The sequence below is a fragment of the Lynx rufus genome, unplaced genomic scaffold (assembly GCF_022079265.1).
Source record: "Lynx rufus isolate CCGP_SWC_20201006 ecotype Redwood Valley unplaced genomic scaffold, mLynRuf1.p SCAF_7, whole genome shotgun sequence".
In the NCBI taxonomy this organism is placed as follows: Eukaryota; Metazoa; Chordata; class Mammalia; order Carnivora; family Felidae; genus Lynx; species Lynx rufus.
Genome location: NW_025814889.1, coordinates 52,823,171 through 52,839,334, shown reverse-complemented (window position 1 = coordinate 52,839,334; position 16,164 = coordinate 52,823,171). Strand labels below are relative to the sequence as shown.

General features: G+C 34.4%; 1 protein-coding gene across 2 annotated transcripts in view; it reads right to left on the bottom strand.

The window, feature by feature from the left end:
* Positions 1-1,065: 1,065 nt before the first annotated feature.
* AEBP2 (AE binding protein 2) overlaps positions 1,066-16,164 on the bottom strand; it is a 72,357-nt gene continuing 57,258 nt past the window's right edge. The window contains exons 5-9 of one of the 2 annotated variants that reach the window (XM_047066077.1): positions 14,742-14,866; positions 8,493-8,560; positions 5,821-5,934; positions 3,183-3,209; positions 1,066-2,645 (exon numbers count right to left, since the gene is read on the bottom strand). In XM_047066077.1, the coding sequence (XP_046922033.1) occupies positions 2,600-2,645; positions 3,183-3,209; positions 5,821-5,934; positions 8,493-8,560; positions 14,742-14,866 (380 nt within the window). In that variant the 3' untranslated portion in view covers positions 1,066-2,599. The remainder of the gene's footprint in view (positions 2,646-3,182; positions 3,210-5,820; positions 5,935-8,492; positions 8,561-14,741; positions 14,867-16,164) is intronic. The other variant, XM_047066078.1, reaches the window with a different exon arrangement.

The window sequence follows — 16,164 nt, the reverse complement described above, 5'->3', positions numbered from 1 at the left end:
TGCTTTCAATCAGAGTTAAACAAATCTTAAAATACGCATTGAGAGTTAATTATTGTCCATCTTAATTTCCTTTCATCTGAAATTCAGAAGTCATGTGTCCACTTTAGGGAAGATTTATATATGAAAAAGTTTATTAGAAAAATAAACAACTTTAAATTTTACAATATTTTCCACTTCCAAAATTCTTTTATATAGAGCAAATGTGCCTTATGGTTTAAACAAAAACTTGACTTACAAAATCTCATTTAGTCCTAAAGATACAAAAACACAAATGGTGAAATTGAGAAATTCAATGTAAAAATTTTTTTTAAAAACACCATTTGTTGCAGATACCTAATATGGCAATATTTACTGAAAAGTATAAACAACTTTTACTGAACTTTACTGTACTGGTGTATTACCAAAATTAACATTATCAAATCAAAATGTAGATTAAGTTGTGTGGTTTAGGTTTATTTTTCCAAAAATTTTATCAACTATACCAGGAACTGGCAAATTTTTCCTTAAAAGGTCAGAGAGTAAATATTTTAGGTTTGCAGGCCCTAAGTTCTCACTACCCAACTCTGCTACTACAGGGAGAAAGCAGTCATACTTTCTCCTGAATGGATACACCTGTGGGCTGCAGTCTGTCTGCTGCTGAACTAGACAATGGATTTTGAGTAAGAGATTATTTCAGGTGCCATATTACAAATATGTCACATATAGGGGTCAGGAGGAACAATATAAAAGTAAACATCACTAAATGAACTATTATAAGTTAAAAATTTCACACTTATTTCCCAATCTTAATTGTATGTGTGTATATATACAAGTTACAAAACTATTTCAATTCCATATTCTTTTTGGTGTGTTAATATAGTATCAGACCGAAGTCAGATAAGCAGCAAAGTACCATCAGAGATTCAGTACTCAGAGGCTAGCTAATCAATAACCATGAAATTAGGTTTTGACATCTAAATATTTCTACACGAAAAAATTAATTTATTTGCTGTGCCCCTAAAGAAAATGAGATGTATATTTCAGATGTCGTTTTAAAATTCAATTGAATTGTTACAATTTTGAAGCTAAATGTGATTTGCTTTGTTTTATTAGAAAAAATACTCAGGCAAGGTCTACAATCATCGGTCAATTAAGAATGACTTACAAGAACATGAGGCAATAAAATAAAAAATACAGGTACAAACTATATATCTGAAACACTTCTATTTGGCAATTTTATAACAAATCAAAATTTTAAAAGAACAAAGGAGATCGCAGATTACTTCGTAGATACAGAATAAAGCAATTGATGAAGTGCTTAAGCAAAAGAAAACAAAAAAAGTAAAACACACTGCTTTCCTTTTCTTTTTAAAAAATAAATCACATTTGCTACAGATCAAATGGATAATACCCTTATTAAACAACCATTCCAGAATGTCTTATAGTAGCAGTGCTTTTATTTGCACTTCATTTAATTTTATATGACTCATTTCATGTATATAGATAGCTCTTTACCCCACTGTTAACGAATAAAGTCTCCCATAATTTTTATTATTTTAAAAATTTTTTTAAAGTAAATGAGAAATGATTTATGTATCATGGAACCTTTCCCATTTTGGAACCAAAGGCTTAATTCTATATTTTTGTCTATTCTTTTCTTTAAAAAATTTAGTGTAAAAACTGCTGGTTTTTATATCACTGTAGTAAAGTGAAAACTCCTCAATCAGGAGTATTTTTCTGCAGTTTGACTGCATATAACCACATATACTTTACAATATGTCCTTCCAACAGTAAGGAAATAATTGATTTCACGGTCACTGTCAGAAATGAGTGCCATAATTCTATTATGGGTATAGGTCCTCCCTCAAAGACTTTCTGGAAGGATGTTCAATGTGTTTTGTTCTTATAGATATTAACAGTAGTACATAGTCCCTTAAGTCTGCAAAGACATTTATTGTTAAAGAAGGTGCTTTATTAACAATTCCTCTGGCAGCACTAGTGAATTACAATATCCTTCAATATTATTTCTACCCATAATATATACATTTAACTTTCATGCCTCTAGAAAAACATCTACAGTACATTTCATAATATAAAAATATATTACAAATCTGCTGAATTATTTACAAGCAATGTTCTATTATCTCTATGCAACATTTGTTTGATACAATACTAACAAGTTACACATATTTCCATTTCTGTAAGTTAAAAAAAATCCATATGGCTTCTTGCTTACCAAGCAAGAAAGTGATTTTATTTTCCTTTTCAAAACCAACTTTGGTGCATAAAGGATTCAGTTTGAAGATACTTAAAAAAAAAAAAAATACAATTTTTCTTATGTTAAGATAAAACAGCTCATAAACCAAATGCTATCCTCAGAAAAAAAATTAGAGGCTTATATAGGTTAAAATGAAAATATGAGGATTATTCAAATAATTTGAAATAGAGGTTTTTCAAAAACCGTTAACAGATTAGTTATATAGGTAAATATTAACATACTGTACTCCATGAGAAAACCCTAGTCCTGAAAAGGGAGCCACCAGACATACTGCAACACTCTTTAACAGAAATTTTCAGCCCTAATTCGATAGACGAATTTTTAGTTGATTGCAAATGTCGTTCACTGTTTGCTTAAATACAAATTGAACACTTTTCTTATCAGAGTTCTGCAAAAGAACACAAATGGCAACCAATCACATCTATTTATCATAATTATCTCTTGATAATTTTCATTGTCTAAATATTTCCTAATATGACTTCAACTCAACAGACACTGTCAAGACAAATATCCTTACAGTGCTTTTGGTAATTTAAGGGCACATGTTGTAATTGTTTTTCTTTCCAATATAAACTACTGTAATTGCTAAAGGGGGAAAAAAAAGCAGCTTAAAGCAGCAAGCATGCAAAGCCTTTAAGAAGCTGTTCCACTAAGTTGCCAGAAGAGTGTTTGCTCAGTCTCCCACAGTACCATTCCATGAAAATGTGGATATACAGTAATATATTAATATATTCCACAGAAGAGCCTACTTCATTCACAGAATGTTTACACTAAGCATAAATATTATTCTAAATACCGGATTTAAGAAAAAAAAAAGGAAGGGGGTTATGACTCTAATGTGCAACTTTTACTAAACCCATTGTCAGTGACTAAGACTGCAGGTGTCCCCGCTTGTTTGCTTTTTATGTATTTATTTATTTTTTACCTCTTCAACCTCTTCTGCGGCATTGTTCTAGAAAAAGAGAAAAAGGAATATTCTTTTATTGGACTGAATCAAAAACACATTAAGTATTTCAAAAGAGACATTAAAAACATTAATAAGATACAGGCAGTGTGATAATCACTGATCATTAAAATTTATTTCCAAAGCATTCATACATTAATGGATGCAAATTTCAGTTATATAATATAGCTTTTTAATAAATCCTTTTTATGTAGGCTAATGTGATTCTAAAAAAGAATATCATGCCTAACACATGTATGTTAGCCAACTAGGACTTTAAAACTGATGTTTAAACCTTGAATAAATATGTTCTTTTTAGTTTCATTTTGAAGTTAATATATTTTTAGGTTTGTCATGCTTTCATTTTGAGATGTGTATAAGCCACAAAATATTTCTCCTAAAACAAGTCTGAATAATCACTTTATTCTTTTTACTTAATTTCACAAGTTCTCCAAATCAAAATCCAGACCTCGCTCACATGTTACACCACAGCAAATGTAGCCAGTTCTATTAATCTGTACCACTTTAGGAAAGACTCCATTCTAATTCCGGAATAGCAGAATCATGAAAATTTAGAGTCAAAATTAAATGTTAAGACCGGGGCAGGGGGCAGTAATACAGTTAAAGAAAATTAACTCCACAGATGCATTTAATATGTCTTAAGAACACCTTCATTACCCAAGAGTGACATCAATTTAGAATTGCAGACTTAACACTTTTCAGAACATACAATGCAATTCCTATGCTCTTTTGGACAATAGTTCTGCACCCAAATGGTTTTTTATTTTTTTAAGTTAATTTCACTAATATCTAAATTGCTTCCTATATACACAAAATAGCAAAAATAAGCTGTCTGTGAAAAAGGAAGAGCCTCAGAGAGGGAGAAGTAGAATGCAGGGCAGAAACACAAAGTTAGTCTGAATCTTGTAATTAAGATTCATGCCCCTTTGTCAACTCTCTGCCTAAGGGATGTTTACAACCAGTTCTAATAGCAGGGTGGCTCTCCCCAAATATCACTCTTTTAAAATGCTAATTTTAATTACTCCCTTCAAAGAGTCAGCAGAAATAAACCCTAAATTAAGTACCAGTAAATAAAGAATATTCAATTATTTTTCTTAAAAAGAAAAAGGTAAATCATGACTTGCCCGTATTTTTGATAGTGGATTTCCCTCAATCTCTCCTCTGAGGTAATTTCACCATTTTTTCTCAATAGTTAATAGTTAATTTCTCAAGAACACAGTTCCGTCACACAGAAAACAAGTTTTTATTGTACTTATTATTAGCATCTGCACTAGAAGATCTTTAAAACAATTTGCGGGGTTGGAGTGCCTGGGTAGCTCAGTCGGAAGCATCAAACTTTTCATTTCAGCTCAGGTCATGATCTCACAGTCGTTGGATCGACTCCAAGTTGGGCTCTATGGTGACAATGCAGAGCCTGCTTGGGATTCTCTCTTCCTCTCTCTGCCCTCCCCCTCCAATCAAAATAAATAAACTTAAAAAATAATAATTTGGGGGGAATAGGGAAAACTTAAGAATCTTGGGGTTTCCACAAGGCAAGTCCCATTCATTATGTGAGAATTTCCCTCAGAAGAGATCTTAAATTATAGAAATCCTATTATACTGAATTACATTCCAGAAAGTTGAGTCATAGAATAAACAGAACCTTCAGAGTGTTTAACTGCTACAGGATTTGACATAGGGACAGAGTCTCTTTATGACAGCTAAAATTCACACTTGGGATGATCAATTATTATATGCAACTTATTCTTATTCAACCTATTCCTATGCAAAATACGTATCAAGTTGAAATTGATTTTTAAAACATAAAAATCTGCTCATAAAGAGTGCCTTTTAAGCATTTTCCCCACTTTCTGAATCACCCTAGTATACGTCATTTGGATGGAGGCAGTGTGGAGTTCAGTCATACCCTATCTGTGTAACCTTAGGCAAGCTATTTAAACTCTTGCCTCAGTTTTCCAATCTGTAAAACAGAGATAGTAACACCTACTTCACAGGCTGCTGTGAGGATGAAGTGTATGTAAAGCACCTAGCAAAGTGACTCAGCACATAGTCAGAAATGTTGGTCTCTTCTCCTTCCCCCCCTATACCTTCATAAGCACAGCACACTAAAACAAAGGTCAGATCAGAAAATTATTAGCAATGTGAACACTGAGCTACCTCTTAAAAACAAACACAACAATATTTAAACTGTTCTAAAGGCTTGGGTAGAGTAGAAGTTTAAAAATTCATCATTTATGGTATTTTAGGGCATTTGTGGTATATTCCCAGATCCATAAAAGTCTGGTATTGTAAAAAGAATTACGTATGTAAACAAAAGACACTTATTTTCAAAATAGTATGTACATTAGAATTTAAGCTACGTAAGATAAATCTGGAATTAAGTTGGCATATAAACTTTACCAAAATAATTATCTTTCTGGATTCTACAATTTATAAGCTTTTGTGATGTAATTTCCATATACAAAGCTCCAGAAAGCAAGCTATGCTTGGTACTGAAATTCAGTACTTAAAATTAAGTCCTAACCTTATATCCAAAAAGTTTAGGGAAATTTAAGATTATGATTCAAAAATTAAAACATCTAATCAAGAATTAAATTACCTGTATATGTTTGGATCCAAAAGCAAGGCAGTATCTTTGGGTAGCTTTGATAAATGAACTACTTTAGTTTTTAATTGATGTCGTTCACTTTCATTCACCCACACGTCAGGCAGACTATGGATTAAAAAACAAGTCATAAATGAAAAAGCATTCATTTTAAACTTACCCTTTATATAACTTCACATTACCTAGACTTTTCTGTTAGTGTGACTGAGCCACAGAAATTAACAACCTTCTCAGAAGCCAAAGAAATAGCAACGGGATGCGGAGTCCCAGGTAAAATAATGACAGTGAAATTTCAGGCATGAATTTGGGAATGAATTAGGAATTTTTGCTGGCAAAGCCATATCAAACTTAGAAACACATATTATAGAACACTGCCTTGTCTTTTAGTTCAATGAGTAAATGTCATACTTGAGCTTGACTTGATGGAGTTTTTCTTTTTTTTTTTTTTATTCAAGTATAGTTGACATCCAATGCTGTATTAGTTTCAGGTATACAACATAGTAATTCGACAATGCCAAAAATTACTCTCTCACCATATCATATTATTATAGTAATATTGACTATATTCCTTACGGTAACACCAAGTTGAGAAATAAGTAAACACTCAAGTAGATTAAACTCTACTTTAAAAAAATGCACATGACCAAAATCCTGAATTCAAAGAAATTCAATCCTATCAGGAAATTCAAATAAAAACAATTTGATTGATATTTATACTGATCAATATCCAAAATACTAAAAATACACAGATATTTGACTATACTTTAAAGAAACTGTTTATAACCTTAATATAAAAAGAGCTCTTACAAATCAGTATGAAACAGGTGAATATTCATCAGGGTAAAAGGAACACGATAGACAAAGGATACAAACCAACAATTCACCAAAGATAAAAACAGTTTAAAAATTATCTTATTTGTAATCAAAGAAATATAAAATGTAAGAATGATAACAGTGTTAATAACCAGAGAAATAAGCTCTCTAATGTAGTGGGTAGGATTATAATTGGCACAAATTTTCAGGAAGGTGATGTGTATTGAAACCCATCAATAATTTGCATATTTTGTGCACTGGCTGATCTTAATATCTCTTTAACAGTAGAGAAAAACGGGGACCTTTAGTGTTTCAGCAAAAAAAGGAGTTCATTAAATAAATTTTACACAGCCATTTCAAAATATTTTACAGTAGCATTTCCACAAAACCTGGATGGAGGGGATGTGTGTGGAAAATATATTCTACGTTAATGGAAGTTTGATAGTCACAGGATTAAAAAAAAAAGCTAGATTTCTTTACTAATATGCTAACATGTATTGTAAACTCTCAAATCTATTGAAGAACTCTTAATTCACATCACATTAACATCTCCTTAGAATGAAGTCTGAGAAACAATACTGTAGAAAAATACTGAGTAACAAAAGATAAATGTTAACCACATACTATTAATTTCTGTAAAACCAAGTATACACAATGAGAGTCCATTCATTTATTCTATTCTTGGTATTTATTGATTTTACCCCAAACTTCTATGATTTATATACTTTTATTACCTTTTCTAACAAAAAGAATTTTAATAAAAACATAAAAGGAGGGGCACTTGAGCAGCTTAGTCGGCTAAGCTTGATTTTGGCTCAGGTCACAATCTCACAGTGCGTGGGTTTGAGCCCTCCATCAGGCTCTGTGCTGACAGTGCTGAGCCTGCTTGGGATTCTCTCTCCCCCTCCTCCTCCTCCTCCTCCTTCTCTGCTCCTCCCCCAATTGTGCTCTCTCTCTCTCCAAAATAAACAAATAAACATTAAAAAAAAAAAAGATAAAAGGAAAATTAAACATAAAAACATGAAAAACCTAAGGATTTTCAGGGCCAGAAAAATATAATGCTTTTGGAAAACAAGCCAAATGATTTTTCTTTATCACTGTGAGCTAGAAAATGTTTAGAATTTTTTTAAATGATTCAAACACAGGCAAAACTAAGGCTGCTTGCATACTGCCTGAGGGTCATCTAAAAATCATAAAAATAATTACATTCTAAAAATGATTAAAAATTGCTACAACAACTTTTATTGAAAACAGAAAGAGCTAGTTGTAAAGGTTGTAACTTGAGTCAGGTACTATAAGAACTTTCACAGATTCTTTAACCCTGACAGGTCAAAATGTTTTGCAGTCTAATTTCTGTAATTCTTTTATATTCAAACACAGTAACTATTCAAACACAGTAAATATTTGAGTATAAGATCATAATAAAAATAAGAGAGTCTATGGGGCACCTGAATGGCTCAGTTATTAAGCATCTGACTTCAGCTCTGCTGTCAGTACAGAGCCACTTCAGATCCTCTGTCCCCTCTCTTTCTGCCCCACCCCCACACCTGTATACTCACTCTCTCAAAAATAAACATTAAAAAGAAAATAAGAAGGATGCCTGAGTGGCTCAGTCAGTTAAGCGTCTGACATTGGCTCAATCATGATTTCGTGGTTTGTGAGTTTGAGCTCCGCACTGGGCTTTGGGCTGACAGCTCAGACCCTGGAACCTGCTTTGCATTCTGTGTCTCCCTCTCTCTCTCTGCCCCTCCACAGCTCGCACTCTCTCTGTCTCTCTCAAAAATAAACATTAAAAAAATTTTTTTAAAGAAAATAAGAGAGTCTATTAATTATACAGTATTTCAAATACTTACATGTCTTCAGGCATCCAATGAAGCAAAAGTTTTATCTTTCCAGAATCCTCTTTTCTCTTAGCTATTACCTAGCAATGATATAAGAGATCATAAAAATGATTTGTAAAACATTATTTTAATGCATCAATAAAAAGCAGTTTTGATTCTAATTAAGAATTTTTAAGTATTCATATCCTGGACCAGATATTATCACAGAATTTTGTTCTGACCTGCTTTAATAGCAGCTTCACCTTTTGATCATATATTTTCACAAAAGAAACAGAGGAAAAAAGGAGTTGAAAAAATTTTGTATGCCCAAATATTAATACCATATTATCTTTATTAAGGGACTGAAAAATGCTATTTATTTTACTATTAAAGTCTGAAGATTAGCTAGACTGCCAACCAACAATGCATTATTAGTTGAAAATTTTTTTTTAATTTTTTTAATGTTTATTTATGTTTGAGACAGAGAGAGACAGAGTGCAAGTGGGGGAGGGGCAGAGAGAGAGGGAGACACAGAATCTGAAACAGGCTCCAGGCTCTGAGCTGTCAGCACAGAGCCCGACGCGGGGCTCAAACCCACGAACCGTGAGATCATGACCTGAGCTGAAGTCGGACGCTCAACCGACTGAGCCACCCAGGTGCCCCTAGTTGAAATATTTTTAAAGAATAAGATGGTAAAGAAAAAAGAACTGCGGAGATGGGAGAAGTCTATAATTTATGACTAAGATATTTGTTGTTTGCTTGGGTGTTTTTGTTTGCTGGTTGGTTTGTGTTACTTTAAATGAAACAGCCAATCAGTGTTTAGGTTCAATTATAAGGAATGTACAGATCAACCTAAATTAAAAAGACCTACATAACATAAAGTATAAAAAAGGGAATATACTGGGGTGCCCAGTTAAGTGCCCAACTTCAGCTCAGGTCATGATCTCGCGGTCCGTGAGTTCGAGCCCCCCGTAGGGCTCTGTGCTGACAGCACAGAGCCTGGAGCTGCTTGGAATTCTGTGTCTCCCTCACTCTCTGACCCTCCCCGGTTCATGCTGTGTCTCTTTCTCAAAAATAAACATTTTTAACAAAGGGTAATATACTGGTCATTCATTACTAGATTCTGAAAATTAAGATAATGCTTAAATAATAACTGACCAAAATGGTATTTTGTAACTCTTACAACTTCCATATTAGCAAAATTAGCACTGTAGTGTTCTCATAATCGAAGTCTCAGTATTTTCACCAACTTTAAGCTGCAAACAGCCACCTCAAAACATGTTGAAGCATTATATTAAAGTAAAAACAGCACTTCATACATCAGTAAAACTTATAACTCCCATTACTTAAAAATCAATAGTTAGGTACTCTAATTCTAGACTTGACAATAAGATTAATTTAAAAGACTAAAGACAAATCTGAGGATGCTGAAACAAAACACCTCTACAAAAAATTATAATATAAAAACAATGCAAACCAACTGACTAGTAACTAGGATTCTGCTGACCTCTTCTGGAGAAGGCTCGGAAGAAAATGTTTCAATTAAAGACAACAAATTAGGCAAACTGCATATAGCATAGTACCACCTCACACATATACTTTTCTGCAAAACCGTTTCATTATCTACACAGTTATTTCCTATAAATGCTTATTTGATTACTAAGGAAACTTAAAATTGCAGTTCATATTGAATATCTGACTGCTAAAAAAAGCGATTCTGTTTAACACATACCACCTCCATCAAAACCTTTCTAGTCATGGAACTTGGGTGAACCTGTCCACCTAACTCCTTTCTTTTCTTTTTTTTTAAATTTTTGTTTACATTTATTTATTTCTGAGAGACAGAGAGATAGAACATGAGTGGGAGAAGGGCAGAGAGAGAAGGAGACACAGAATCCGAAGCAGGCTCCAGGCCCTGAGCTGTCAGCACAGAGCCCCATGCGGGGCTCGAACTCAAGTTGTGAGATCATGATCTGAGCTGAAGTCGGACGCTTAACCGACTGAGCCACCCAGGTGCCCCACTCCTTTCTTTTCTATTATGTCCACGAAGACCTGTTCCCAGACTGATGCCTCTTCCATCCACTTTCCTCAGCAAAAAGCATTCCTCAAGATTACACTCTACTTTTGTGGCTCTTCCTTAGTCAAGGTACTTGTGCTTCCACAAGGTCACTTGAGATGCAAATCATCCCTACTCCTTAGTTTTTATGGAAAAAAAACTTGTCATACCTTGTATGACAAACATAGGTATATTCTTAAAATCTCTCAAATGTTTTCTACAGCTAAAAAGCTTATTTTCATCTTCATAAATGGTTTTGTCTCTGTAAATTAAAAAAGAATTTTTCCAGACTCCTAATGTCATCACCACTATTTTTAGGTCCTTCACTTTTTTGATCATAACTATTCCTCCCATGGTGAACCTAAGGATTTCATCACAAGGGAGATGCTCTAATGAAAGCATGTGAATGTTGATGCTTCATTTCTTAAAACACAACTGTACTCATCATTGTCACCACTATTCCCTAATATGTAGAGATACTTGCTCATTACCAAACCGTTATTTCATCAGATTTATTGTCCTTTAAAATCAGTGACAAGCCCCAAATCTCACTCCTTAGACTTCTTTATTTATACTTAGTTCCTACATGATTCTATCCAGTCTGATTCCTTTAAATACCACTAATATGCTGAAAACTTACATATTTGTATCTGTGGCCATACTTCTTCTCTGAGCTCAAACTCTTACATCCGTGTGCCTAAGTTAAAGAGGGAGTAGATTCTCTACTGAATGTATCAAAATTATAGCTCTTGACACTCCCCTCTCCCCCAATCTGCTTTCCCCAAAGCCTCTATTAAATAGCAACTCCACTACTTTGCCCAGTTGCCCAGGCCAGAAACACTGTGGGCATCCCTTACTTTCATTACCAAACCTGACATCTGATCCATCATAATTCTGGTTAGTAGTACTTTCAAAAGATATCCAGAATCTAACCCTTCTCCACATCTAACCATTCTAAGCATCTCCACCATAACCATTCTGGCCTTTTCTCACCTGAGATAAAAAGGCTGATATCTCTTTCCCCCACCCTGACCTACATCCTGTCCTCAACACACAAAACAAGTGAGCACATTAAAATCCACATGAAAGAGGGGCACCTAGGTGACTCAGTCGGTTAAGCGTCCGACTTCAGCTCAGGTCATGACCTCAGGGTTTGTGAGTTCGAGCCCCATGTCAGGCTCTGAGCCAACAGCTCAGAGCCTGAAGCCTGTTTCAGCTTCTGTGTCTCCCTCTCTCTCTGCCCCTCCCCTGCTTGAACACTCTCTCTCTCTCTCAGAACTAAACAAAAAAAAAAAAAATCCACAAGAGAAAAGAGATCAGTGAGTTCACCAGGGTAGGGGATGGAGGCAGAGATGAACTATAAAATTACAGTAGAAAACCTTTGAGTGATGGGAATGTTCTGTATCTTAATTATGGTGGCAGTAGTGGTTTCACAGGTAAGTACAACAGATAACTGTTTAAGTGGGTACAGTTTTATTACACCTCAATAAAAATTATTATAAAAAAAAAATCAGACCATGGCTACTCAAATTTCTTCAACGGCTTCCCATCACACAAAGAATAAAAGCCACAGTCTTAGTCAAACAAGGTTCTCCCCACTCTGACTTAACTCTTACTCTCTCTGCTTTCGTGCATACTTGGCCTATTTTCAAACATACTTGGCATATTCCCACTTTGCAATTCTATATTTGATTTTCCCTCTAGCGATGATGTTCATCCCCCTAATAACTGAATGGTTCATACCCTCACTTCCTCTACTATTTCATCTTATCATGTCTCTTCCACTAGACATAGTTTATTGTTTTGTTTTAATCAGTTTTGTTCTCTGCTGTAACATTAGTACAAAGCAGGTGCTCAGTATTTAAGTGAATGGACAAATGAGTACTAATGCCATACTATGGGTCTGGAGACCACAACTTACTTATTGACCTTTGAAAAGAAGAACAATTATAGACCAAATCATAAGCCTACGTTACCAAACTTCAAAGGAGGACTTCAACCATCACTGCTGAACTTGCTGAATCCCAACAAAATTCCCATTACAGCCATTTTAACTTTGGTCTTCACAAAATCTGTTTTTCCTTTCAATCCTTTTATTCTTATTTAGATAACTATATTTCCAATGTTTTTTTATATTTATTTTTGAGAGAGACAGAGACAGAAAAACACAGACACACACACACGCAGACACACACACACACACACACACACACACACACACACAAAGGATCCAAAGCAGGCTCCCGGCTCTGAGCTGTCAGCACAAAGCCTGACGTGGGGGGGCTTGATCTCACGAACCGTGAGATCATGACCTGAGCCAAAGTCAGACACTTAACAGACTGAGTCATCCAAGTGCCCCTCCAATATTTTTTTAATCCAATTTTTCTTCATAGAGAATATACAGTTTCACCTTTCCTCAAACCCAAACTCACACCTCTCATGTGCTCCAATCTCAGAGCAATGGTCCCCTTGCTTTGTGTCTAATCTTCTACATTTGTTGCCTTTAATTCTGGCAATCATAGTCAAAACTGGGAATTTTTCATTGGAAGTATAAACAAATGAAAAAGTAAAAATGCAATGCAACAAAACCTCAAGGTTACAGGAGATGGAAAAAACAGATATTCAAACCAGCAGAGAAATTGGTATCAATATGATCTTTTGTATTTTATCCTTGTGTATTCTGATTGATCTAAATACTAAAACCTAAATTTAGTATATTTTATATTTCAAGAGTCAAAACAATCTCTTTCTCCAGAGATTCAAATCAACAAGGTCTGACCTAAAATTTACCTCGGGGTGCCTAGGTGACTTAGTTGGTTAAGCATCTGACTCTTGATTTCAGCTCAGGTCATGACCTCACGGTTCGCAAAACCAAGCATGGCCCACGTTGGGCTCCACACTGCATATGGGACCTGCTTGGGATTCTCTTTCTGCCTCTCTCTTTGCTCCTCTCCTCCCCACCCCCACCCCCCGCTCTCAAAATAAATAAACATTTTTTAAAAACACTTAAAAAAATAATAAAGATGACTGCATAATAAAACAGCAAAGGGCCTGGGAAAAAGAACAACTCTGTTACCTCCTAGCTAACCAAAAATAGTTACTGCTTTTTCAAATTTTCCTATATTGAACAACACAGTCATTCAGCAAATAAACGGACTACTGTGTGTCAGGAACAATTACAGAAACTTGGGATACATCAGTAGAATAAATAAATAAAAATTCCCTCCTTCAGGGCACCTGGGTGGCTCAGTCAGTTAAGCATCAGATTCTTGGTTTGGCTCAGGCTGATCTCACAATTTCATGAGTTCAAGCCCCATGGTGGGTTCTGTGCTGGCAGCACAGAGCCTGCTTGGGATTCTCTCTCCCCCACTCACAATGTCTCCATGTCTCTCTCTCTCAAAATAAATACATAAACTTAAAAAAAAATCCCTCTTTCATAAATCTTTAATTTGATGGCCATTATCTTATTTCTGTTTAATACCAACTTTAGATGTGTTTCTGAGGCTGAAGGAAAAGCATGTAAGCACTCAGGGATAAGACTTAAAAGAAGTCTAATACTCTAACTTTACAAATGAGGAAACCAGGAAAGACACCTAATTATAAGGTCAAAGCCTGATCTGCAAATGCCTACAAGCCCAAAAGTCACCCTAATATTCCTAAATAGCTCAAATTAAAGGCTAAAATATTCAACTGAATCATCAAAATGTTGAACTGTGGGGAATACAGTTGACTCTTGAACAACCCAGAGGTTAAGGCTGCCAACCACTCACCCAGTCAAAAACCCACATATAACTTTTGACTCCCCAAAAACTAACAGCCTACTGTTGACCAGAAACCTTACCGAAAACATAAACAGTCGATTAACACATATTTTGTACATTATGTGTATTATATACTACATTCTGACAAAAAAGTAAACTAAAAGAAAACACTAAAATCATAAGGAAGAAAAAATACATTTACAGTACTTTACTATGTTTATTAAAAAAAATCTGTATGTAAGTGGATCTGTGCAGTTTAAACCCATGTTGCTTAAGAGTTAACTGTATTTGTTTTACAACCAACAATACATGTAATTTTTAAAATACTGATAAAGCAGAACTTTTTGATTCTGTTAAAATATATATTCTAAGGTTTTGAGCAGTTTAGAAATGTGATTGTGAAAGTCAAAATACATGTTCTTGCAGACCTACATAGATAATTAAAAAACAAAAACAAATACTTACAGTACTATGAAAAACAACACTGTGTCCCTTCCCTAAACTTTCTATATGAGCTGAGAGGTTAAAGCATATGGCTCGATGTCTTATCGCATCCAGTGTTTGTGCATCGAAGAAATCATGTGGTCGTGCTAAAAGTCAACACAAAAGAAGTAAAGAATATTTAGAAAAATGTAACAATTTGCCAAACAGCCAAATAGTCCATTTTCTACAAAAAAATGTAATAAGTAAGGGTTAAAACAATTAACAAATATCTATCTGGTGTTTAAATAAAAAATTTTATTTTGCTTTCAGAACATGGGTTCTAGCTGACAAGAAGAATATACAAAAGCTAATGAGTGAATGTGGCTTAACTGTGCCGTTTGGTGTGGGAGGTTGTAACCTCAGACCTCATGATTCCACATTTCGCTATCTTTTCCATGTAATTTCATATTTTACTCCTGCATCTTGCCTGAGCACCAGTCCTGCATTTTCAACAATCTGATGAGTATCTCCGTCTATCAACACACTGAAATCTAATTCACCACAGCCAAACATATAACATGTATGTCAGGAATACTCTATATTTATAAACATGTAATCAAAAATTGTCCAAATTTGGGGCACCTGGCTGGCTCAGTGGGAGGAGCATGCGACTCTTGATCTCAGGGTCATGAGTTCATGGCCCACGCTGGGTGTAGAGATTATCTGAATAAATAAACTTAAAAAAAAAATTCCAAATTTGACAAACTGGTAATATTATTTTGGAGTTCTTGACAATTATTTTCTTGACTGTAAATAACTCTTCCAACAACAATCTAAGAAAATTATGAATACATCCTTGAATGCCAATGAGTCCGCCAAAATTCTTTCTAACTCCCAACTCCACCAGTTATTAGCTGTGCAACTTTAGGCAAACTGCTTAATCTACTTGGCCTGTTTCCTTATTTGTGAAACGGAGATAACAACAGCTATAGTTTAGGAAAAAGAAATGCATGTGAAAAATGCCTTCATAAGTCACAAAGCAGTTTATATTAATAAGCTTATACTACTTTTAAAAATAAACTCACAAACCTAGAGTAAGCTTTAGTGTAATCACAAAACTATACACTAAAGGTTTAATTTGGTAAGAACATTTTTTAAATTTCTATTTTCATCCCGCTAGTATTATTATAAATTGTGCTATTTTTATTCCTAATAAGAACATTGCTCACAACAAGGAAAATGAATTTATTTTACAATTGTGGAGCTTACTAATACATGTAATTTTTCAAGATCGTATGTAATTAAGAATTACATTTTATTGACATTAAAAGAGAGGGCTTGATTTCCTGTTACAGCATATTCTGAATTACATGTATGCTGATTTACCACATTATTCTGATTTACTACTATATGAAGTGGATTTTCCTCTACTAATCATGGAGTTCTCAGAACACCTACACAAATC